We start from the raw sequence: 26,248 nt of genomic DNA on the forward strand, positions 1-26,248 counted from the left end.
TGCTAATTTCGAAGAACAGCTGTGTTCATGCATTGTTTCAGGAAGTATGAATTATTTAGCTTTGCATTAAAAAATGAACCAACAAAATTTGCATGGAGGTTATATGATCCAGCCATCAAGTGATTGTTATCTTGCCCCTTCCACTTTAGTCTTCTGACACTTCTTTCAGTAAAAAAAAAGTCCTTTGTATTTATTTATTGGATATGGGTTTGTTGTGCAAGAACACACTGTTTTGTTTTGCAAAGCGTGTATGCCAACATCTACCTGAATGTGTAAGGAATTAGTGCAGAAGTGTGACAGTGAGTGTGAGTTGTGCCTGTTTCTTGTGGCGGCTGGTAGGGTGGGAGACTGGCAGACTAACAGTAGGTGGAGCCAGCCAACTAGGAGACAACTAGGTCTAGACAGAGACAACTAGGTCTAGCCTTGGTCCCATCTTCCTCCCTGCTGAGTTCTACAAGGGCAAGACTGAGACTGAAGAGGAGGAGGATGAAACTGACAGCCATGACCACCCCCTGGACTGGATGTAAATAAGAAGGCAGGTGGGCACTTGCTGAGAGGAGACTGAGGTTGGTGGGGCAGTGGCCCCTTTGCCCAAATGGACCAGCCCTCACTGCCTTTTGCATTGTCCATGGTATCTGTTTGTGCAATGAACAGATATCCCCCATACTAAATCCCTGACCCTGTGTTTGTCATTTCAGCCTGGGAAGGTGTCCGAGCCTCACACCTTCAAAGAGAAAGTATTTAAGAAGAAGAAAAAGGCCTGTGTTGTGTGCAAGGAATCCATTGAGACCCAGGGTCTTGTTTGTAAAGGTAAGAGCTGTCCAGATATTGTCCTCCCAGTCTTCCTTATCTTTCACAGCAGAGAAGCAAAAGGCCCAGTCAATATGAATAATTCTCCATCTATTTAAAAAACACAGAAGCCAGGGTTGTCATTCAGTTAACAAGAGCATCCAGGACAGCAGAATTAAAAGGAAGCCACGTGGTGATTAAATAACCACACAGTGCTCTTCAATGTGCTTTACTGTTGTACCATATCCCTTATTGTTAACTGCACATCAGAGAAAGTCCATCTTTAAGGTTACAAGGTGTGCATCTGGAATAGCTTTTCTGTGTGTGTTTTTTTCTTGCAGTGTGCAAAGTGGCAAGCCACAAGAAATGTGAAGCCAAGGTAAGCACAAAGAGGAGTTTGGTAGAAAAAATAGGGGGCACGGTGCTGTTTAGTGGCATATAATAATCACTTCAGTTTGCATTCTGTGCACATAGATGCGTGTTCCTTGGGAGTTTTATAAGCCTGCCCCACCCCACCACAAAGGCCCCTTCAAGTGTGTGAAGGAGCAGCAGCAGCAGCAGCAGCAGCAACTCCCACAGCCCGACATTCCATTCCATTCCTTGCTATGTGTGGGTCTTGTTAGTTTAGTGCTGGCGAGTGCATGCCTCCTCTATGAGGTCACCACTCTGTCCTATGTTTTGACCGTTTGGTGTCAAAATGCCCTGTTTTATAATGGAAACAGGGTGCCTTTGCCTGTACTTGTGAAATGTCAGCCACCTGGGTGGAAAGATCTGAACCATTTTGGGGTTGCCGTTCCCAGTTTGAAGGATGGTATCCTCATAATCACCACTCTTTATATGGCACCAGCCATATTCATGGCGCTTTACAGAGCACAAGAGGGCAAGTCCCTGCCCTGAGGAGCTTCCAACCTGAAATTGACACACAGGAAGCAGAATCAGAAGGGGGTGGGGTGGGCAGAGTTAAAACAAGGTAGGAATCTGTGGTTGTTTCCGTTCTATGTGGTTAGGGTTGGTTTAAGGCGAGGGTGAGGAGTCTGTGGCCCGTGGGCTAATTGTGACCCTCCAGCCGTATGGGGCTGCCAGGAATCTCCCCATGTCACACCCTTCTCTGGGCCTGCTCCCCAGCAATGCCGTGTTGCAATCAGTGGCATAGCAAAGTCAGGTGGTACCCAGTGCAGTAAATTTCTTGTCATCTGTCCCCACATTGAAATTATTAAAAGAAGGAAAAATAAGATGCTTACAGTTGCAAGTGTTATTTTCTGGTTTATTTACCTAACATTGTGAGTATAAGCACTTAAAACCGTTTTTTCCCTAACTTTGTTCTCTGCAAATTTTGAAATCACATCATCAAAATGCTACTTTGTTTTCAATTGACAAGATGGCCAAGCCAGAGAGCCGAGCTTGACGCATAGTGGACCTAAGAAAATTCTTGATTAATTTTAGTTTTGAAAAACTCCTCTCACATGATGTCTAGCAACGTAAACCTAATTTTAAAATAACTATTCAGAGATTTGAAATAAGGCTCAAAGCAAACAGGAAATTGCCCTAAAAATGGCAATATAGACATATATTTGTGTTTACCTTTTAGGCTGTGTCTCTCTTTCAGCAATTCACATAAGCCTCTAGTAAAAATATCATTTATGGAAATAGCAGGAGTTATATAATCAGGTCTTACTCAAAAATGTCAGGAAGCTACTTTGCAACTACTCACTTTTAACCTAGGATTGCATCCTCTGCAAGGAGATAGAGCAGTTTCAAGCCTATCTGCCTAATGATAGAACCACCTTGTGCTAGTTCATGTCACCCTGTACAGCAGCTGCACCTTGTGTTCATTGATCTGGTGCTGAAACCCACAAAGTACTTAGTACTTCAGTACTTAGCAAGTGAATATAAAGTAAAGCACCAGGGACTTCATGCCTCTGTAGACTAATTGTCAAACCCAAGGGGGGGGAAAGTACTCTATACATTTACTTGAGAATTGCATGCCTAATAGTACCTGTAGCATATTTGCTTCTAATTTCTATTGCTTATGAGGATGACTTTTCTCTATACTTTTCATACACAGCTATGCTGCCTCTACAATACAATACAAAAAAAAAATCACCAGTATGAACCTGTGCCAGGTAGTGTGTAGAACCTTGACCATTAACATAATTATTCAGGGCTCATTGAAATATTTCTTGGTAGTGGCGCCCACCCTGTGGGACGCCCTCCCATCAGATGTCAAGGAAATAAACAACTATCTGACTTTTAAAAGACATCTGAAGACAGCCCTGTTCAGGGAAGTTTTAAATGTTTGAAGTTTTCTAGATTTCTAGCAAATACTTCTATAAAACTTGAGCAAATTATGTCATATTTTTTTCTGTCATTTGAATGAACTTGAGAATGGTAGCTACTCCTAGTTCAAATGGCTGGAGAACTAATGGCTCAAACTTCATGAAAAATGGCACCTAGAAGGACATATCTAGTTTAAAAAAAATACTATTAATGACTCTATTGTTTCAATTCATTTTATGCTCCTTTACATCCATGTTTCTAGCTTTCATTTCCCTCCTCTACTCTTTCCCTGCTCCATATCATGAACCCAGATAGCATAACTGCATAGTTTTACATATATTTATTGATTGCATAGCATGTAATTAATCCATTGATCATTCACATTGTCAATTAATCTTGGCTCCGTTAGCCTATGTTTGCAACTAAGGCTGTAATCCATCTGTCCCCTTCTGCTTGTCAGTGGGCGATGGAAAGCAGAGCTCACTCCATCAGCTCTGCTGTGACAGACCTAGCCATGGCTACTCAAAAAACAGTCCCATGTAATTCAATGAGGTTTACTCACAGTTAAATGGGGTTGGGATTACAGTATAAGACTGCAATCCTATACCCACTTACTTTGAGGCTCATCCAGCTGAACTTGGATGGGAATGAGTAGATATGCATATATTTCACTGTAAAGTAGGATCTCTCTACAATTGCAACCCTGCCTCCAGTTCCTCAGGTATAGAACACATGCATAATTAAGGGCAGGATTGCATCCACAGCTATCACACAGAACTACCCCTGGGGATGCACACATGCCATGGTAATTTCTCTGCTCATAGAATCCTATCCCGAGAATGTTAGGCTACAGTCCTACACACACTTACACGGAAGCAAATCCTATTGAACTGAATGGAATTCCTACTAAGGAAACATCTTTAAGAATGCACTAGTAGTTTCACTCAACATTAGCTGTGATGTGATCCACTTGTCCCATGGATTTCAAATGACCAAAATGTAACTTTCTCCAAATTGGGACCATAGAACTGTCACATATTAAATGTAATTAGTACAAACTCCTTCATGACAGGAACATTCACCTGCACATACACACCCAACTCTACAGATCAGCCTTTCTCAACTTTGGGTTCCCAGATGTTGTTGGACTACAACACGCATTATCCTAGCTAGCAGGACCAGTGGTCAGGGATGATGGAACCTCGTGGCAAGAAGCAGGGGGTGGGGTGGTCGGCGAGAGCTTTAAAATAAAGAGGCGCATCTTGGCCATCAAAGATGACGGTCCCTTTTCCACACAGAGGAGGGTTTGGGGGTGTTACAGTCTGAAGGTGGGGGGGGGGCACGGAAGGAGAGGAATCCAGTACAAGCATGAAAATGATGGCGTTGGAACTGACCTGTTTGTGTGTGTGTGTTTAGAGGAGGCGTGGGTGGGGGCAGAATGGAGAAGATTGAGGGGAGGAGGATCAAAGCCCCGGCAGCTCCCACGTAGTTCGGTGTGCGTTGATTAGACACGCTCCATGGTGTGTAGGAGGGAACGGCATGAATGAACAGGGGAGGCAAAGAGGAAAAGGACTTGCTTTGGTGCACAGGTGCGCAAGGCTGGATGGAGGAACCACTGCCCTCCGAAGCCCCTCAGAGCGACCTCTAGGGGCAGAGCCTCCTTAAAAGGGCAAACGGGATTCTCTGGGTCCCACCAGCCTTTATTTGTGCAAAAGGGGTTTGGGTTCAGCCGGCATTATGACACCCAGGGCAGACTGCACCCCACACCCCTTGGTTGCAAGGCAGAATAGTGCCTCAGTGGTAGGTTTATGTTGGACTGTCCATACTTCAGTCCCACCTCCCCTTTTAGTTTTTCTGCGATGCTTCACCAGTGTTACCACATTATTGCCATTTGGAGGGGCACTATTGCACTATAGCAAGACAAATTCGGGGAAAACTCCACCCCACCGCTGCCCAGAATATGTGCGATATAAAAATAGGTCACAGCCGGTTTCAGCAATAAGCTATGGGACACTGCAAATGCAGCAGTATTTATTTATCTGTTTCTTAAAATTTATATACCGCTTGATTGTAAAAATGAATCATGAATACACTACAGTGGTACCTTGGGTTAAGAACTTAATTCGTTCTGGAGATCCGTTCTTAACCTGAAACTGTTCTTAACCCTGAGGTACCACTTTAGCTAATGGGGTCTCCCTCTCCTGCCGCCGCGTGATTTCTGTTCTCATCCTGAAGCAAAGTTCTTAACCCAAGGTACTATTTCTGGGTTAGCAGAGTCTGTAACCTGAAGCGTCTGTAACCCGAGGTACCACTGTATTTATTTATTTATTTTTAGTCTCAATGCCTTCATTTATTATCTTAGTTTTACTTTTTTTTAATATACATTTTTATTAGTTTTTACATATATTTTCCAAACAGAACATTTCATCTCATCTCATCTTATATAACATTTTGGGTATTTTAGCCTTAGACTTCCATCAACCACGTCTAATGATTTTCAGACCTCATCTCTTAATCTTACATTTGTTATCCTAACTATTACTTTTAATATAATCCATAACTTAAAATCCATTCTCATAAATCTTTTCTGCAGTATTTCATATAGTTCTTCTTACAAAACTTCTTGTAGTCCTACAAGCATAGTTGGTTGGTTACAATTGTCTTTCCGATAACTTGTATATTTACTCCAATCTTTCAAGAATTTCTGGTCCTGCTGGTTTCAAATTCTCCCTGTCATATTATCCAATTCTGCGTAGTCCATCAATTTCATCTGCCATCCCTCTTTGGTCGGTAGTTCTTCCTGCCTCTATTTCTGTGCCAATACTCACGCTGCAGTTTGTCGCATATAAAAACAGTTTTTTATCTTGTCTTTTAATGTCAGTGCCTACAATACTAAGTAAAAATGGTTCTGGGTTTTTTTTTTATAAATGTATATTTCAACATCTTTTTCATCTCATTATAAATCATTTCCCAGAAGCCTTTCACTTTTTTACATTCCCATCACAGATGATAAAAGTGCCTTCCTTTTCCTTACATTTCCAACATTTATTACTTATTTTATACATTTTAGCTAATTTTGCTGGTGTAATATACCATCTATACATCATTTTCATTACATTTTCTTTCAAAGCACTACATGCAGTAAATTTTGTTCCTTCTTTCCATAATTTCTCACAGTCTTTTAGCTGTATATTATAACCAAAGATGAATGCACTATTTTTAAGGCCATCTGCAGAGGCCCTTTGCCTCTCTAGACACAGTAGCACATGCTGCTTTCAGCCCCATTTCAAGCCCTGGAGCATCCCTGAGATCTGAGATGAAAAGGAAGTTGCCACGAATTGGAGATGGAGGCTTCCCCTGGCTCTGCGCTGTCCTTTTGTGACTTCTCTGTAGCTGAATGTGCTCTCCAGCATGCCAGTGGAGGCTGCAGAAGTCGGGGAGTTGCTGAGGAAACACAGAGCTCTTTGCACAGGTTCTGGCTTGAGCCTGGCCATCTTCCGGAGGGAAGTGTGGGGAAAGGGTCAGAAGGCCTGACCTGAAGAGGATCTATTTGGGGTTGCATGGCTGCTTTTGAGCATAGCTGGAGCCTTTAGTTCTATGGACAGACCTACAGCTATGGAAAGAGAGAAATCTAAAAACAAAAGGGGGGGAAATTCTTTTAATGATCAAGTAGAGCAAATGCAAAAATGGCAAAAGATTAAGGTTTTCATTTGGGGGTGGCAGAGCTGGCTTTAGTTTAGGAGATGAAATGGGCAGGGCAGGGCCTTCTCTGTTGCAACACACATACACCCCAGTGGAATTAATTACGACTTGTTACTATAGATATTTAAAAAGTGATGTCAAGAGATCTCCCTCCCCTCTTTGGCTATGGTAGCAAATAGGGAACAGGGAGGGAGAGAACCCCTCTCCACTGCCCTCTGGCTCTGCAGTCTGCTGGGCAAAGCCATAAACAGCTCCTCAAAAACTGAATGGGTTAAATTGATTTAGGAGAAGGGCTGCAGCTCAGTTGGTAGAGCATCTGCTTTGCTGCAGAAAGTCCCGGGTTCAAGTGCACAGCGTCTCCAGGCAGGGCTGGGGCAGACTCCATCTGCATCCTGGAGGGCCACTGCCAGTCAGTGAAGGCATACTGAGCTAGATGCCGCAGTGGCAGCTTCCTATGTTCCTAAATCTTGCAGTCTTAAAAAGAAACGAAACCAAACACGTTTATTACTGACAGCATATAGAGTTCCCGCTTGGGCACCCGATCAGGCCCTGATCTGCTTAGCCTTAGCAAGGCTTCTTCATTGTGCACCTACTTTTCACTGGGGCTTCCAGTGACCTCCTTTGTGGTTAGTTCCACCTTGGCCACACTCCTGGGCACCGTTATCCAGGCATGATGAGCCCTGGAGTCGGAACCTGCGACTCCTGTGAGATCCAGACCTCTGGCCCTTTAAGCCCGCACGGGGCCGCTCTTCTAAGTTGTGTAATTATGGAGCGGAGTTTGCCTTGGACCTGGGCCAAGGGCTGCAGCTGGAGGAGAAGCCACTTAACTCCAAGCTGCTGCTGTTCTGGGACTAGTCCTTCCCCCGCTCCCCTTTTCTAAATAGCGGGATCAGTGGCCGTTTCTGCAAACACAGCTCTGCTCTCAGGAAAGACGCGACAGCGAGTGGGAGAATGCGGGGAAGGGAGGAGGACAGCTAGGAGGCTGGAGGGTTGAGCAGGCTTAGTCCCTCATCCATGGGACAGCTGGGGCCTCTGGTTTCCTCTGTGTTGCTGGTGCCTCTTTTGGGAGGCTCCCTGTTGGGCAGAGAGAGAGAGAGAGAAGAAAAGCCAGCACCGATCGCTGGATTGCAAGCAGGGAGAAGAGCTGCCGCAGCAGACCTAGTGTAGAATTGGTATCTTCCAACAGGTGGGCTGGAGGCGTGCACGGTTCTGCTAGCAGAGGTGTGTGTTCTTCCCTCGCCACAAGGGGGCAGCAGTCCCCGGAAGGAGCGCTGGTCAGTGGACACTGCTTCAGGTGAGGGATTAAGGATGAAAAGGTGGGTAGAAACCCCCATTGCGGCCGAAGGGACCACACTTATTTATTGTTATTTATTATGTTGTTATTTATTTATGCATTACATTTATTCATTTACTTGTTATGCTGTATTCATTAATTAAGCTATACACTGCCCATTGACCAGGTTTGAGCCACGATAGGTAAATGGGAGGCATTTGCTATATTCTTTTGTTTATTATGGGTGGGATTCAACTCACCAGCCCCAGGAGCGGAAGCTGCAACAGGACTTCCTTGGGGACTTTGCCCCCTTTCCTCCCCTGTGCAGCCCGTGCTTGGTGGGAGGGGGTGTTGAGAAAACCCCCAGAACAGCAGACGGGGGGGGAGGGGGGAGAGGGATTTGCTCTGTCTGGCAAGCTGAAACGTTTGCCCTGATGGAACGATTGTCACAAAGCTGCCTTGAATTCCTCCCTGTGTTTATATCCTGCCGTTCCTCGGGGTGACCCAAAATGGCATTTGTGGTTCTTCCATGACCCCTCTTTGTCGCATCCTCGCAATAACCCTGAGAGATGGGTTAGGCTGAGAGAGAGTGTGTGTGTCACAGGGCCAAGGTCTCTCAGCGAGCTTTGTGGCTGAGAAGAGGTGTGAACCTGGGTCTCCAGAGTCCTAGCTCAATGCTCAAACCACTACACCATCTTGGGCACCAGATGCTGGGGATAAGCAAGGAGAGAAGGCCCCTCTTGCCTTCATGGCCTGTGGCCTTCCAGATATGTCTGTCTACTGCTGGAGACAGATTGCTGGCCTAGGTGAACTTTGGTTTGGATTCAATAAGGGAGTCCTAACATTAGTATTCATAAGGTGCAGGGCAGTTTACAACCACAGTGTACATTGGGTTGGATCCAGACTTTGCCTCCTGTGAAAGCAAGGGCACTTTCCAGTCACGGAAGAATCCTACTGGCAGAACACGGAAGGAGCTGATTTTTGCTGAATGTCCTCTTCTCCTGAAGCCTGCTTTTTCTCCTGAAATTCGGCTTTGGAGGGGGGGGTGGCTCTAGAGAGTGTGGGTCTCCCCCCTTTTCTCTTTCTCTCTCTCTCTCTCTCTCTCTCTCTCTCTCTCTCTTTCTTTCTTTCTTTTGGAGGAGAAGACATTCTCAGCTGCTCGGAAGCAACCTCTGTTTTCCCCTCCTATGTTGCTGGCCTGTAGCTCCAGCCTGCATGGCCGACAGTCAAGGTTGATGCAAGTCATAACCCAACATTTGGACAGCACCAAGTTGCGGGAGGTTGTTCTAAGCAGAACCTGAGAAGTGGGGTATGAAATGCATAGCTCTTGAAAAGAAAAGTTCGTAAGTTTTTGCCTCTGCTGTTTATTTGGAGTCTCTCCTTCTTCTCTCTTTAAGTTGCCCAAGATTCCCCAGCGACATATGGCTTAGATCTTGCGTGACTCGTCCAGAGCAATTTGTTCTGCAGCCTCCTCCCTGGAATCTCCCCCCCTCCGCCGTTCCCCTAGTGGGGAGAGTTTCATCCTTGGACTCTGGCTGGCGGGAGGCCATTCAGGGGAGGCATCAGGGACAGTAAGAAGGCTGCCCTGCAAATCCCTTTGGTGGGCTTTCCTCGCACACAGGGCCTGACAGATTAACGTACTTGGAGGTGGTGTGGATTTCCACCCATTCTGCAAGCCACAATGCCCTTTTTGTCTTCCCTTATGTCATGTTTTGCCTTCCCCTATAGCGAGTGGATTGGCTTGCATCCAAAAGTCATCTGGAACTGCTTTGCCCTTGTGAGCTCATGAGAGGTACCGCCTTGCCGGATCAGACCAAAAGCTGCATCTAGTCCAGGATTCAGTCTCTGTCAGCCTCTGGAGAGGGTGAGCAGAGTGGGTGGGGCACATTTTTTGAATGCTTCCCGAGCTAGCAAAAACAAAAACTCCCTACCAGTAGAAAAGCAGTGCATCAGGAAGATGGGATCAAGCTCAGCCTGCTCCTTCCTGCGCTGATTTTCTGCATGCAGGGAGATTTTTGTTTTAATTAACTTACTTTAATTTAAAATACTCACGTAAGCCTTCCCATCACAGCTTACTAAAGGTGATTTAAAGAAAAAGAAAATACACTTCAACAGGAAAATGGCCACAACTTAAAACTCAGCTTGCAGTTCTTTCAATTGAAACCATCAATTAACTAATTAAAGGTCCTTTTAAAAAGTTGATAAAGATGGGGCTATACGTACTTCTTCTGGGGGAGAGTTCCAAGAATTCGAGGCCACTATGGCAAAGATCCTCATGCCTGTCAGCCTGACGGAGGGATTGAAAGCAGAGCCTCAGAAGCTGTCTCAAGGCCTGGGCAGGTTCACGTGGCTGCAAGCCGTCCTTCAAGCAACCTGTTTCCAAACCCTTTATGCCACGGGCAGGGAAACTTTCAGCCACGTGTCAGTGGTGGGTGGAGCAGGGGTGCAAATTTTACCTTTGTCCAGTAGGCACGCTCCCACACACCCCTCTCTGTCCAGGCAGACTAAGGGCATTTTCAGAGTCCCAGGACATGTTCCAGCCAACCAAAAACACTTGGGCCAGTGACGGGTGTAGCCTGGGGAGCATTTGAGAGCCAGCTAGAGTGGCCTCAAGGTCCACATTTGGGCCCCAGGCCTGAGATTTCCCTCCCCAAGTTTATGGCTTCAAAGAGGGAGCCTAGAGCTTTCAATCAAACCTTTTATATTCCTTTAATGTAGAGGAGCATCAAAAATGTGATCCCCTGCAACCACTCTAGTATCACCTCCTTCATGCAGAGGTCCTTAGAAGAGGCATAGGGAAGGCTGAGATCCAAGGCAGCCCAGGTTTGAAGACTGATGCATAAATGGACCTAGCTAAGCTCTTTTCCTGCTCTGTGCCTCACCCCCCCCCTCCCCGCTGCTGTCTGTGGCATCTGGAAGGAGGGGAGTACAAAGCCCCCACCCCTCCAAGCTCAGAGGCCTGTCTATCCTTTGCAGATGTGCCATAAAAATGCAATGTCTTCCTTTTGCTAAGAAGCAGCCCAGCTCATCAGGCCGTGAGGCCTGCTAGCTGTGCAGTTGGCCTGTTGAGATGTACAGCCTAGACTTCCTCCTAGAGTTTCCCACATCCTGGCGACCTCCCCTCTGCCTCCCATGGGCTGGTCCAGATGTTTTCCCAGGCCAGGGCTTGCTGGAGGGATCAAGCCAGAGGGCTTGGGAGGGGGAGGCAAGAAGCTTCCTCCAGAACAGTGCGTGTGTGTGTGTGTGCGCACAGACACACACACACACACACACACACACACACACACACACACACCTGCTCCACATCCCAAAAGTTTCCCACAACCGAACCGCAGGAGAACATTAAAGATTGGAGGCTGTTTGTGTCTGAGAGAGGGCATGTGTATGTGGGGCAGGGTGTGGCGATGAGATGAAATGGGGCATGAGCAGCAGAGGGAACCCCAGACTAAAGACCCAAGTGCATTTGCAGAAAGTGGGAGAAAACTTGAATATGAGTAGTAAATGGATGGTGAATTATCCTGAGTTCTTTTCGACTACTCAGGCTACCACATCCCTTTAATCTGCTTCCATTAATTGTGTCCTTTTGAAACTGCAATACTGAGGTTTCAATCTCATGCATGCATGCTTGGGATCAAGGGTGCCAACTTGCCCCCCACATTGCGGAGGCCCGGCGTCATGTGATGTCATATGCACATCATGCGCAATGGGGGGGGGTGAACCAGGCGTTTACTAGCCTGCTGGCCCACACATTTCTCTGTTAAAAATGATGTGTGGCTGAAAGCAAAGACACACTTTTTAAAAAGCTTTGGATACTAGGAAGCTATTTCCGGCCATCTTGGTGATGACTATTTATAGGTCTGCCTGCGAGTAAAAATTACATTTGTTGGACTTCGTTCTGAGGGCCAAATTAGACATGACATGCCCAACGTTTCCCCCTCCACGGCTAATCATAGTTCCAAAGTATGTGTGTGTGATTTGGATCTGGGCCATGGCAGGGGAGCAAGCATTTGATGCTCCCCTCATGCCCTCCTCCATTATGCTGATCTAACCCTGTGGCTGCTTTTAGCAATCAAAAAAGGTAACTGGAGATGCATTCCTGTGCCTCTGCTGTTAATTTCTCCCCTTTCTGTGCCTGCATGTATTCTTATTAGTAGCAGCATTTGGTGGTATTCAGCTCCTGTGTCGCATTAGTGCAAGGATTTCCACATGCACTATGGGACTCCCCCCACTTTCCCCACATGTACCCCAGAAACACCTAGGACAGATTTAAGGGGAGAACAGGAAGGAGAGGGAGAGAATAGTCTATTGCACAAGCAGAAATCCTTCTGCTGACAGAATGTTCACCTAGCACTGTGTTTAATGTATTTTTAATCTTTTGTTGGAAGCTGCCCAGAGTGACTGGGGAAACCCAGCCAGATGGGTGGGGTAGAAATAATAAATTATTATCATATTATTATTATTATTATTATTATTATTATTATGTTGGATACTTAGAATCATAGAATTTGAGGGAAGGGCCCAAAGCCTACCCCCTGCAATGCAGGAATTTCAACTAAAGAACCCCTAACAGATGCCCATCTAAGTTGTTGTTATTGTTATTAGTACTGAATCACTTTTCACATAAATCTCAATCCGGCAAACGATGCAAATAATTACCCAAAGCAGAGACCTAAAGAAAAGTATTCAATTGTTCCTGGAAATGTGTCTGTCAAATCTGAAGAGGAATGCTGTTCCACAAAATGGGCAGCCAAACTGAAAGCCTTGCTCCAAGTTGTTGTGGAGCATCTGATGGATTCAAGTTCCTGAAAGCTTTTCCTTAAGTTGGGGCTTATCCACACTTCCTCTCGTTCTGCTGGAAGAAATCGCTCTTTGAGCTCAGCTGGAGCAAATGACAAATTGATTGCCATTTGTTCCGATCTACCCTAAGAGTGGGTTTTAACTTGGAAAGGAAGGGGGCAAAGGGTAGACCACTAGGACCTGTGTCTAGAAAGTGCTTTCCAGGCATGACACAAGCAGAAGTTTGGATGAGCCCTTAGTCTTTTAAGCTGCTACAAGATTCTCCTTGTTTTGACTATTAAGCTTTTCTCCTGTTTCCTGCTCTTGACTTCACTTCCCATCAATAATGGTGTAAAACATTATTTCAGAAGGTGTGGGGAAGGGGAAGAGGGGTGGATTATGAGTCATTGAGTCCTAGGTCTCTTATTCTAAGTCATAATCCTTACCCCTTTTTTCAGCCTCTGAAGATGACTGTAAGAGAGCAGGGGTGGGGAAATGGATCCCTTCCTCCCTCTCTCCCTGCAGGCCAAGTTTGGCAGTTGGTAGCAGTCACCTAAATGATAAAATTCCACAAGAATGCAGCAAATACATAAAAATCCAAAAACTGCATTCATTCCTTCAGTGCAAAGAATGTGCAACAGAACTATTCCTCACTCTCCTCCGTTTGCCTGCACCCAGTACCTTCCTCAAATCTGCTCAGGAAGGTTGTGGAGGGGAACTCAGAGAAGATTAAGTGTGTGCGATGGGAAAACTCCATTGCACAAGCATAAACCCTTGCTCTAACTGAACAACTTTTACTTAGAGCTACATTGGATTCAACCCATAATTCACAGCCCTGTAATTTCTGGAATTGAGATTTGAAAGTGATAGGACTACGCTATTCAACTCTGGTTCCATTTTGAATGTTAACCCAGCTGTGAACCACCAAGAGGCTGCACAATCAGCTGTATAATTTTATCCCACCAGGTAGGTGTGTCCTACCCCCAGGATTGGAGATGCCTGCTCAGCCACAAAACAAAATCTGTATATTCAAAACTCCCAAGCTTTGCTTCAAGAGGCAATTTAGATGAAGGATAGGGAGAAAGGGTGGGGAATCCTCTTTCTGCCCCAAAAGGCAAGTCATTCAGAGGGCAACAGCTGGCAGGTCACAAGGACCTGATTAGATTCAAAATGCTTATTGATTGTTTTTTGGAGTGCTAATAACAATCTGGCAAATTAAACTGCACCCCCAACTCCCCCAGGCTTCAGAAGAGAAGATATTCTCCATCCCACTTGGTGTTTGTTTGTTTGTTTCTTTAATTAAAGGCACAGGTCACAAAAGAATACCCTGCGTCATGTGCAACAGGCACCTCTTTTGTCTGCTTACTTAATTGTACCCTTGTTCACACACAGTGTAATTTCAGTTGTGTTGATAGTTGGTTTGACAAAGGCACTCTGACCTGCCACTTTGCACCACATGATGGGACAGAGGCAGGAGCTACAACTAGCTTTGACACCCAGACAAAACTACGTGGTTTGATTGAGCCCCACAGCTTTCCAGGTCTGAAAAAAAATAGGACCCATTGAGGCAATGTGTTTTGCATTTAAAAAAAAAAATCTCATAAACTCAGTGGATAGAGCATGGGACTCTTAATCTCAGGGTTGTGGGTTTGAGCCCTAGAAAGATTCCAGCTTTGCAGGGGGTTGGACTAGATGACCCTTGGGGTTCCTTCCGACTTTACAGTTCCATTATTAGTATCATAGAATCATAGAATTGTAGGGTTGGAAGGAACCCTGAGGGCCTTCTAGTCCAGCCCCCTGCAATACCTCTTCCTCTTGCGCAGCACATTCTTGTGCAGAGGGATCAGTTTTGTCCTGCAAAGGAGACTTGGCCAACCAGAATCTTTGCCTGATGTTAGTTTGGAAGTTGCTTTGGAAGTTCGATTGCAGTGCAACACGGGAGCGCCTGACTCTTACCTACCTAGTTTTCATGATGTAGCCCAGGAACAGAAATAAACTCTTCTTAGTATGGAGTGTGACCAAGATGGGAGCGGGGAAGAGTTTGTTTTTGTAAGGGAGCTTCTTAAGGAAGGATGATGGGCTCCAACATGTAAGCACAGGGTTCATGTGCGTAGTGGTAAAATCACCCTCCCCTTCCCCCCAAATGTAGCCGTTCCTTTCCTGTGTGTGACTCATGGAAAAACGTTACACGTGTACACAAGGATCCCAGCTCCTGTTTGTCTAGGTAGGAAGGGGAATTCTTTTTCTGTCAAAGCCACATTGCTTATGGGGGCAATCCGTTGGGGGCTGCTAAGTTTATGTGGGTGTGACTGAATCCAGCAGTGGGCACAACCATAGCCCAAAGTGGGCATGGCCCCCTACTTTTCTTTTCTTTTTCCTGACATCTCCTGTGCCCTCTCTCTCTCTCTCTCTCTCTCACACACACACACACACACACACAGAGAGTTTCTGACACCCGCTTCATTCTCCCCATCCCAAGGGCTTCCTGCCTGTGGTATTTTGAAATTAGGTTGGAAGCCTAAGAGTCTGATCTGATTCTACATCATTTTGGTGATTTCATCACTAAGTGATTAATGATATGCTGTCACGGAGAGGGCAGCTGCATAACGAAAAATAGATAAGGGGTATTTACAGTGCATGTTAAAAAGGATGCGGGTGGCGCTGTGGGTTAAACCACAGAGCCTAGGGCTTGCCCATCAGAAGGTCAGCAATTTGAATCCCCGCGACGGGGTGAGCTCCCGTTGCTCGGTCCCTGCTCCTGTCACCCTAGCAGTTTGAAAGCACGTCAAAGTGCAAGTAGATAAATAGGTACCACTCCGGTGGGAAGGTAAACAGCGTTTCCGTGCACTGCTCTGGTTTTGCCAGAAGTGGCTTAGTCATGCTGGCCACATGACCCGGAAAAACTGTCTGCGGACAAACGCCGGCTCCCTCGACCTTTAAAGCAACATGAGCACGCAACCCCAGAGTCGTTCACGACTGGACTTAACTGTCAGGGGTCCTTTACCTTTATATTTATATGTTGCAACTCCAAAACTCAGTGCTCATACTAAAATTCACAAGTTTAACAAAATGAACACACATAAGCCTATCCCTTCTGACAGTTCTGAACCTGGTCTTTAAAACTTTGCAGAACCTGTTTGGAACTTACAGCAAAGCATGGCATTGTGGAGGGTGGAAAGGTTAAAATGAAAAGGCTGTGAGAGATGAGCTGGCGGCTCTCCCTTGCACGACGCGAAGACTTTTCCTTCTACACACAACCTACGTATTACTCAAACAACTCTTCAGAAGCAAGAGATCTAGGAACTTTCTTATATGATCCCATGGCAGAAGCTTGAGAATTTTAAGACTTCAAATGCTGTGACAGAATCTGTACAAAATTCTATATAGATGGTGTTTCATTTGCCTGTTTCGATAAGCAATTTGATTCAGTTTTGGAGATTAGTCATTGCTGATTTTACGAATGATGCTTACAGAACCTGTTGATTGAATTATTCTTTGGGAGTTTCAAGGCTCTACTTTTTTTTCAGTTGCAGTTTACATACCCTTATTTTAATATGAAAGATGCCTTGGGTGAATTTTGATTTGGAGAGGTGGCAAATAAATGATTTAAAATAACTATAATAAATAAATGTGCTTGTTGTGTAAAGCAGGGATGTGGCCTAACCCTCTTTGGACCGAGGGCTGCCGTCCCCCTTGGCCAACTGGAGGGGGTGAATGCCAGGAGTGGGCATGACCCAAAGTAGGCGTGGCCACCCTTATCCCCCCCCCGCCCCCCACCACATGACGCAGCCTCTGCTCCGCAGCTGATCTCTGCTGTACAGCTGATGAGGGAAGTTGGTCTCCTCCTTGCTCATCAAATGATCAATTTGATTACTTGGGAGGGAAGCAACTTGCATCCCCATCAGGTAGGGGTGACAGGATCCCTCTGTTTCTCATTTTCCTCATCTTAAAAATACATATCTTCATGAAAATTCCTCAGCATTTTGGTGCAAATTTCCTCTAAACACATTTTTTGTTGGCAGTTTGTACACATTTTGCAAGCAATTTCTCCTAACATAATGCTTTTGTGTGATATTGTCAATCTGTTAATTTTTATACACATTTTCCCTTAATATAAGTGTTAAGTGTGAATTTTGAAGGATGGCTGTGTTTCTGTTCTTATATTGTTTCAGGAAGTCCAATTTTGATAAATTCAACTTTAAATGCAAACTGAGATGAATTTCTCCCCATCCCTACCATCAAGGCAACCTCTCTCCCAAACCCCCAATCATACCTTCTTTTTTCGTTTTGCTGCCACTGCCAAATGATGGAGTATTTGGGGACTAGCAAAATTTGCTTGATCAGGCCTCCAGGACAGGGGTTAGGTACCCCTGCAATAAGGAAGCAATATTTCTGAATAATATCTGGTTTGAATCATCTAGCAGCAAAATTCATCAAAGAACGTTGGAAACTCAAGCTAAAAAAAAAGCAATCTATAAAAATTGCTCTTAGTTAGAGTGGTATGTCTAATATTAAAAGATAATTCATTTGGGGAGGTTTAATGGTATAGGCACATGGTCCCTCTTTCTGTCCTCAGGATGTTAAATAAAACCTTCCCTGTTTTCTGCTTCAAAGGACATTTTACACGAAAGGAAAAGTGAAACAGAATCTTCCTATTTACAGGAATTGGTCATTTATGCACATCTCTTAATGTTTGGCGTTCTTATTAGGAAAGCAACTGAATCCTCTCAGTAGACGTGTTTGCCTAGCTCACAAATATTCTACTTAGAACTTCAAAAAAATGTAGCATTATCCTATTTCAGGCTCACATTTTGATTTTTGTACGCCCTTATAAACATGTATCTGGAACAGTCTCTGGGGCCTGGGCGGGGGGGAGCGGGGAAAGTGGCAGGTAAGGAGAGCGTTAAGGATGCTGATGTTTCTCTGTTCCAAAGTGCCCCCCCCCCCCAAAAAAAACAGTTTTTATCTAACAAAGTACCATGGCCATTCAGGATTATATTTGTCTGTCACGTTTAGCGCTACTCTGATGTTCAGTTTTTATTTGTTCACGGACACATACATGCACATTCATGTGTGCTCGTGTTGAGTGAAAGCCAGCAGTTGAACAAATATTAATAAATTCCGACTCAATTATTTGTTGCTAGTAACATCCATGGAGGCGCTTGCTGACGTGGCCTCATCCCTTAGATCAGGCTGCCAGGGGAGGTGGGAGTTCTCTGTCTCCTGAAAGCAGCAGTGCCAGAACCTGTAGAAGATGAAGTAGACGGCACTTGGTCCCTCCCTCTTCTCTCATAGGTCACCCAGGGATGCAGAGGCAGCTTCACCAGGTGAGATGGGAGAGCGGCAGGGCTGAATAGCCTCCCTGTGCTTCCCTCCTGGGTGTGGGGTGCAGCCTGTTTACATTTCTCTATATATAGCAGAGCCCCCACTGCTGTGCTGCCCGCTCTGCCTCCCAGCCGTGATGAATTGCTGCCTATGTGTGCGCCGTCATTGGAAGGGCCCAGCCCAGGCCAAAGCAAACACCCTGATGGGAAAAAGAGGCAGATCCTGCCGCCTCTTAGAGAGGCAGTCCGAGGAGCCGAGCAAGAGTCTTTCTCCACTCCCCCCACTCCTGAGCATGGAGAGAGGAAGGGGTGGTTTGGTCATTGCAAAGCCCTGTTTGTGGGGAAGCTGGCGAGCTGGGAGGCCTCCCAGCTGAGCAGCCGGGGATGTGCAGCCGGACTTTTCATTCTCTGTTTCTTCTCATTTCCAGGTAGCATCATCCTGCCAGCCCCTCCCTCTACCTGAACTGGTAAGTGTGGGTGTTTATGCCTTCCCTGTGGCCTTTCCCCATCCCCTACATAGTTGCTGTCTGCTGTGTTTTAGTTCGGTGAGGATGGGGATTTAGCACAAAGCATGACGGCATGCAGCTGTATTTCTAAATTCACCATGCTTCTTTGCCTTTCACCTGGCTTCACCTCTGCAAAGGTTTTGGCAGGCATATGCATCAGCAAACCAAACACTGATTGAGTTGTCTGTCCCAACCAATTTAACATTTGTTTGGAACTTTTAAAATGATGATAAACTAATTTATGTTGACAAAACTGCTACCAAGGATGAGGCAGGAGAGGTGTATGTGATACCAGAAGCCCCGAGTCAGCCTGTGCAATGCATTGTCAGATCCTGCCCCATATCTACAGTTCCTTCATAGAATTATAGCATTCCCCAGGAGTTCCTTCCTAGAGAGAAGATTGTATATGAGCAAATCACAGTGGGTGACTCCGCAGCTTAAAGCAAGGGTGGGGAACCTGTGCCCTCCACATGTTGTTGAACTGCAACTCCCATCAGCCCCAGCCAGCGTGGCCAATGGCCTCAGCGATGATGGGAGTTGGAGTTCAACAGTTTATGGGGGGACAGATGTTCCACAACCAGGAAGGCTAAATACTGGCAGGTGGGTGGATTCCAACCACCACCACCACCTGCCATTGATGAAGTAGTTCTCTGATGAGCTATTCCTTATGAGCCAAATTGCAGTTGAGGTTATAGGTGGGTCTTTGCTGTGGAGGTTTGTGAGAGTACTCAGTAAGGAAAGTCCTTTCTTCAGAGTGTATAGATGCGTGGATGGGAATATAGAAGGGAGAGATGGTTTCCTGGGTTGAAAGCCCAGCTGAGCTTTCGATTTGCTGTGTACTCTTGGACACGTTCTGTTTCTTGGTCTTGGCAGTGGGAACCAAGGCCAGCCCAGCCATTAGGCAGGGTGAGGCTACTGCCTCAGGTGGCGGAAGCTCCTGAGCCAGCATTTCCACGGGCACCACACCACCTCCACCAGCAGCAGCAAAGAAGCGGCGCTGGCATTGGCACCAGTTTCAGCCAAGATCAGGGCTATTTGGGGCAGGATCTTGCCTGAAATTGGTGCCATGATGGTGCTGCTTCTCTGCCCGCAACGGATGTGGCAGGGCACATGGTGCAGGCAGCAATGACAGATAATTGTGGTGGCAGGAGCGGTGGCAACAGTAGGACAGGGCAGCACTTCCTGATTCACCCCAGGTAGTGAAATGGGATGCACAGCCTGGTGGGAACAGTGTTAACCCGGCTCATAAACTTGTAAGTGCTGTGTGAGAATGTGAAACAACAACTGCAAGGAACCAGACCAGATTAATGGTAGCAGGAAGCAAAATCTCCCACTGAAGAGGGAATGAAAGAAATGTTAATAATGCAACTTGAGAGGATGCATTCCCTTGCTGCTGACGTCTGATGGGCCTATTTTCTGAGGGCCAAGACAGGAGTTGCAGCCTTCCCTGTGAGCTAACCTGTTAGCAACTGGGAGGCGTTCTACCCCACCCAGTGCAAGAAGGGCCAGCTAAAGGCACCATTGTTAGCACAATGATTTTTTTGGCTACTGTCTACCATACAGGAATGTTTCACAGAAATGCCAAGATACAGATAAGAGGCTGTCTAACTTGCTTGCTCCAGAGGGCCTTGCAGACCCGCACCCCACCCCCAAATTGATTGTGACCTTAACTTGCCTTGAATCTGGGATCAGCAAAGGTATTCTAGTGACCACACAGGTCAGGAAGACTCAGGAGACTCAGCTCATGGCTGGTTTAGTGATTTAGGAGATGGATGGTTCCTTGACTCTAGCTTTCCCTCAGCCTTGCAATGGAGGCTGAAAGTGGCTTCATGTTAGTTTTTAGAGAAGTCAAGATAGTAAGAAAGCTGTATGTGATTATCTGTAGCGCCACTGTATTGTTTACTTTTCTCTCTTTTATTAATTGTCTTTTTTATGCTTTTCCTTGTTCTATTTGTCCTTTTTTGAAGTTTGTAACTGCTTTCTCTGCTTACAAAACAAAACAAAATAAAGGCATATCAGGTGGGTTGCCAGCTTTTTGCTGCAATGACAATGAGCTTGAAAGAACAGGTGTATCCTCTCTAAAGTGCAACCAAATGTCCACCGCCTCTTCCCAGTCCTGAGGGCAGGCTCTGTTTCCCTCACAGGTTGTCCCAAATTGAACAGACAGTAAAGGAAGTGAGAGACAAGTAGTCTCCAGGAAATGTAAAGAGGAACCAGGCTGACAACTTATTAATAGCTGTCCATTCAGTGACCAAGGTGTGGGGGGAGGGCAGGAATCGGGCCACACGGCCATTTTCTCAGCACAATGAAATTGTAAGTCATTTGTGTTTGGCACGGCGAGACATTCTTTTGACTATGCTGACATTAAAAGATTGCAACCTGCCTTTCTGGCTGCAATAATCCATGCCAAGCAAAGAGTTCGCAAGCAAGGGTCAACAATTTTTGGCTGAGCTTGTTGACCAAGGCAAAAATGGTAGTTCCAGCTCCGAGCAGAATTTCTCGAGGGGGAAGCTGGGAGAAGCATGCATTGTTGGAGAAGCTCCCACCCCAAGGGAAAGGGCAAGCTCGTCAGGCTTGCCAGAGGGTGGTGCCACACTCTGTGTGGTGAGTGCATTTGTTGAAACCTTTTGCCAGGACATGGCAAGCTGCTGAATGCCCTCATCCCATCAAAACAGTGTGATCTGCTTGGGCCATATCAAGCTATCGTCTTATATCAACTTCACTACCTTATGATCAAGGAAAGAATGGTCATGTAAATTGCAGAGATCACAAGGATGTACATACTGTACTTGTTTCTTTTTTAAATTGTGAATTTGCAGTTCATTTAGGGAGGGTATGAGAAGTTTCTTAAAACTTAGGGTCTGCCACTGAAAATAGTACTCCCGTATCAAGTTTTCCCTCTTCCCTTCTATAATATGTTTTAAAAACCACTCCTGTGTCGTGACATCATTGCTTTCCCTACTAGGTGTCATGGGCAGTAGGGCCGTGGAATTGCACATTTTATGACATCAGAGGGGGGTAAGGCTAATTACACTGTAGCTGGGGGGGAGAATTTGACATGAGGAAGCCATTATCAGTAGTAGCTCCATTTCACTCGCTTTTTAGTGGTACCTCTAACTCCCATCAGTCTCAACCAGCAAGGCCAATGCTCAGGGTTGATGGGGGTTGTAGTCCAAAACATATGGAGGGCCCCAGGTTGGCAAAGGCTATCCCAGTAGGAAGGTGTCGTGTCGCTGTTGCCCCTGCGTACCTCTCCTTTGGCTCCGGTTTGTGGATCAAGCCATCAAGGAATGAGCTTCAGGCCCCCAACTGCAGCTGGGGAGAGTCCCAGGCATAGAAGCTGCGTGGTGCTGTCTTGCATTTAATGCTCGTCTTTGTGATTTTGTTTTGCTTTCCTAAACACTCTCCTTCTCCCCATTCTTCCCCATTTGTCAAGAGGAGGAATACAGCTCCAGTCCGGCGTATTGAGCATTTGGTAAGACTTTGCTTTCTCTAAACTCTCTCTTAACTGTGCCTGCGGGGCTTTCCAGTCTAAAGTTTGATTCACTAGCGACTGAAAACTGTGTTTCTAGACACCATGCTGACGTGTAATCAGGAAGGGCATGTAAGGGCATTTTTCTTCTTCTTCTTCTGCTTGTAATTACATTCATTTTTCTACTTAAAAGGTCTTTATTCATTTCATGACTCGTTCATTAAAATCGCATTAGGTTCGGTGCACATTAGTCAAAGACACATTTGTTTCATAACTTGAGTTCATTTCTCCCTCTCTCTAACTTCTTCTAATCTCCCTCTCTCTTTTTAAAAATGCTGACGTGGGAAGGTAGTTGGCTTTGCAGGCGGCCTCCATCTCTTTCCTCCAGGTGCCCCAGAGTTCCCTGCGAAGACAGATCGATGGTTAAACCACTCTGAGGACTGTAATGCTGTGAGGGGAATAGAGGCCTCCTAACAACGCTCAGCACCCTTAACAAACTGTACTTCTCGGGATTCTTTTGGGGAAGCTAATTAAACTGGCATTCTACCACTTTAAACATAAATTATTATTATTATTATTATTATTATTATTATTATTATTATTTAAATTTGTATATTGCCCTTCATCCAAAGATCACAGGGCTGTTCACAACATAAAAAACAAAACAAAATGAGAACACAAAATACATAATAAAACAAGAACAGACCAATAACCTGCCCTCTCACAATCACATTCAAAAGGCCATAGAATGTTAATCAGCCAAAGTTTTGGTTGAAGATAAATATTTTTGTGGTACATCTTCCAGCTCCTGCAAATTCCTGACATATTTTTATTAGATATGTCAAAAGTGAACCTGTTAAGTTCACTTTTTAAAAACCTTTCTATCAAGGTGAGTCAATTAAGATAGAAGGGATGAAAACAAACTTCTCACTTTCAGAGATATCTATTTATTAATCTATGCATGCTAATCTGAGTGAGGGAAAAGATTAAGATCATTATATTTTGTTCTTAAGAGGCATAGCCTGAGAAGGAGAGAGCCCTAAACCTATTTGCTTTTTCTACAAATCTCATCCACCAACTCAAGGAGACATTCTCAGCCCATCAGTCTTAGTAATGGCAATGGTTACCCTGTTATCTTCATATTATTAGCCTTTATATTGCAGGTGGGGAACTGAGGGTGAAACCAGTTAATGGATTAATACAAGAAGCAAGATTCAGAACAGGGTTTCCTCATTCACAGCTCTGAGACAAACTACATCTTACATTAGTTGTGCTTTTGCAAAAGGCATTATTAAGCGGGCTGCTTTCATTTTGAAAGAAAAACACCCATGTTGAGCTCCAGGAACAGCCATCCAATTCATCTTTAGGGGCAAATAGCAGTTGGCTAGTTGTGGTAAGGGTGACCAGCTTAAGCACGCTTTAAAAAAACATGAATAATGAGCACAGGAACATTGGAAACTCCCTTATATTGAGCTAGGATGTGCTGCAGTAGTGAGATGAGACACAGACCTGTAGACTTCCTTCTGCTTGGGGGGTTGTGGGGATGGGGGGGGCACAAGCCTACGACAGAGGGAGGCAGCAGTGCAGACGCCTTCCCTCCATGGCAGAATTTGTAGATCTGACATTGGATGACAACAGGAGCAGCAGAAGTGGGGGGAATGTGGGCACAGTACCGTGGTGGGTGGGGCTCAGCATCCCTCTGGATATGCATATTGTTCCTTCCCTGGTCATCAGATCAGTCCTTTGATGAGTGGAGAGGGGGCACTGTGAGCTAAGGTGGGGAAACTGTATGCCAGTGTGCAAATATATGAAGGTGTGTGCCCCCCCCCCCATATGTGGTCCACGTGCTCACTACTGGCATATGGACCCTGGTAGGCTGCCCAAGGGGAAATGCAGCTCTCAGGCAAAAAAAAAGTTTGGCCACACTCCTGCTTTAGAGCAATGAATAGAAATAAATCTGTTGCTCTGTTTCCTGCATGCTATTCGTTGCTCTTTTCAGTCAGAATCACTCTATTCTTGCTTGCTGTTTTGCTTTTGAAGTGCTTTTTTGATGGCTTTCCCCCGACTTCCTCCCTCCCCACATTTATTTTTCAGGGCTCTACCAAGTCCCTCAACACTGCTAAGCAACGGAACACGCTACCCAGGTAAGGGGTTTGCATTTAGGTTTTGCATTCTTGTCATGCTGACTTGCCTTTGGGACCTATAGTTATCCTGTAACTTCTGCAAGCAGCAGATTTGTGCTTTGCAGAAGGTGGTAATTTAAATACCATTCCGTGATTACGAAAGGCATGTGTCTGGAATGCTCCAACCAATTCTGATTGGCCACATTCAGCTGGAACAAAGACAAAGAGAAACTATAATGTTTATGGGCCCAGGAATGGCCCAGCAATAGTTTTGAGGTACACCTGTCTTGGGCAACCCTGTCTCCCCCACTCCCTTCAACTTTTGGTGGAACCCCTCCAAAATCAGCACCCAAATAAGAAGGCAGTGTAATTTCTAAAGTATCTTTGTTTTTGAAGTGTGGCCTTATGATCTCTTGAGATCATATTTTCTATGAGGTTGTGGTGTTTGTCTCAGGAGCCTTGGCTCAGGGGTGGTTTGATATACAATAATATTGATAATGTTCAGTCAGTCAAGTCCCAATTATGTAAACTCATTTCCAATGCAAACTATAGTTGCAGTTGTTCCACATGTCAACACAGTGCCTGTATTTGAATAGATCCCTGCTTAATTCAAGCTTAATTCATTGGGGATGGCGTTAACATATGGTAGACTTCTGCTTCATCAGTGGAACTTCAGAAAATGGAGATTGGTATATCTCACCCACATCACTATCTAATCCCCACTCAGCTAAATTCTGTGAGGCAGGAAGCACTTCCTTTTGTGCCCTGCTTCCTAGGCACAGGTCTGGGATTTCTAGGTCTGCATCCAAGTGGGTGGGTTTTTTTATCCCACCACTTTTCCTGGGAAAACCCACTGTTTACCACTGAATTGGAGCAAACGTTGATTAGGTTTTCTGTGGATTGCCACTGGTTCCAATTCAGCAGTAAACAGCTGTTTTCCCAGGGAAAACAGCACGACAAAAAACCACCCACTTGGGAACAGACCTAGAAATCCCAGACCTGTGCCTATAGTCTGAAAAATGGACTATATGGCCCAAGCGAAACCACAATGCCTGAAAGTGCCATTATACTGTTGTGCACAAACATAATAAATAACCAGTTGGCAAATTAGAAACCATGTTGGGACATCTTTTCTGAAATCCCCTCTTTTCCATCAACATTTATTCTATTCTTTGGTCCCTTCTGCAGTGTGGTAAGTTGGGCCTGTGCGGATTAGAAAACAACCATGGCTTGCTTTCCTCAACTCTTCCTTCCTTCCTTCCTTCCTTCCTTCCTTCCTTCCTTCCTTCCTTCAGGAGTTTCAGTCTAGACCACGTGATGGAACGCAAGTATGACTTTGACCTCACCTACATCACCGAGCGCATCATCTCTGTCTTCTTCCCCCTGGCCTTGGAGGAGCAGCGTTACCGTGGCAACCTTCGGGAGGTTGCCCAGATGCTAAAATCCAAGCATGAGGACAAGTACATGGTAAAGAAGCCAAGGGAAGCCAGGGGTGGCAACGGGTAAAACATCCATTAGGGGGCCATTGCAGTGTGGGCACGTGAAATCAGAAAGTGAGCCATTCTGGATATCTGGGGTTGAGTGAGTGTGTGAGGGATGCCTGCTTCTTAGAGAGATGGGGAGCACCATACCATGTAGACACAGGATGCTCAGCACAGGAGCGTAGGGATCTTTCTTATACTGTGCCCAACCATTGGTGCATCTAGCTCAGTTATTATCTGGCGGTGATTTCAGGCAAGGGTGTTTTTCAGCCCTATCTGGAGACACAGGGGGTAGGAGTTAGGACCTCCTGCCTGAGAAACAAGTGATCTGCCCCTGAGCCACAGCTCATCCCTTGGAATTCGTCCTCTTCTCCCTGTTCCTCAGTTCAGTCTCCTACCTGAAGTATGGCATTGGAAATCTGCAAGCCACCAATTCAGATACCCTTGTGGGTATTCTTCTTCTGGGCTGTACAGACACACTTCTGTGTTTTGTAGGCTTTGCAAAGGAACAGGGAGCACAGAAGA

At 45.5% G+C, this 26,248-nt stretch overlaps 1 protein-coding gene across 5 annotated transcripts in view; it reads left to right on the forward strand.

Annotated features, from left to right (window-relative positions):
* Positions 1–26,248, forward strand: part of TNS2 (tensin 2) — a 126,872-nt gene that overhangs the window by 65,741 nt on the left and 34,883 nt on the right. For 4 of the 5 annotated variants that reach the window (XM_080989637.1, XM_080989639.1, XM_080989638.1 and 1 more), the window contains exons 2-7: positions 699–810; positions 1,131–1,168; positions 18,570–18,608; positions 22,084–22,122; positions 24,214–24,263; positions 25,538–25,709. In XM_080989637.1, the coding sequence (XP_080845763.1) occupies positions 699–810; positions 1,131–1,168; positions 18,570–18,608; positions 22,084–22,122; positions 24,214–24,263; positions 25,538–25,709 (450 nt within the window). Of the gene's footprint in view, positions 1–698; positions 811–1,130; positions 1,169–7,954; positions 8,063–18,569; positions 18,609–22,083; positions 22,123–24,213; positions 24,264–25,537; positions 25,710–26,248 lie in introns of all 5 variants that reach the window. The other variant, XM_080989641.1, reaches the window with a different exon arrangement.

Source organism: Podarcis pityusensis (assembly GCF_964106645.2).
Source record: "Podarcis pityusensis genome assembly, chromosome: 2".
In the NCBI taxonomy this organism is placed as follows: domain Eukaryota; kingdom Metazoa; phylum Chordata; class Lepidosauria; order Squamata; family Lacertidae; genus Podarcis; species Podarcis pityusensis.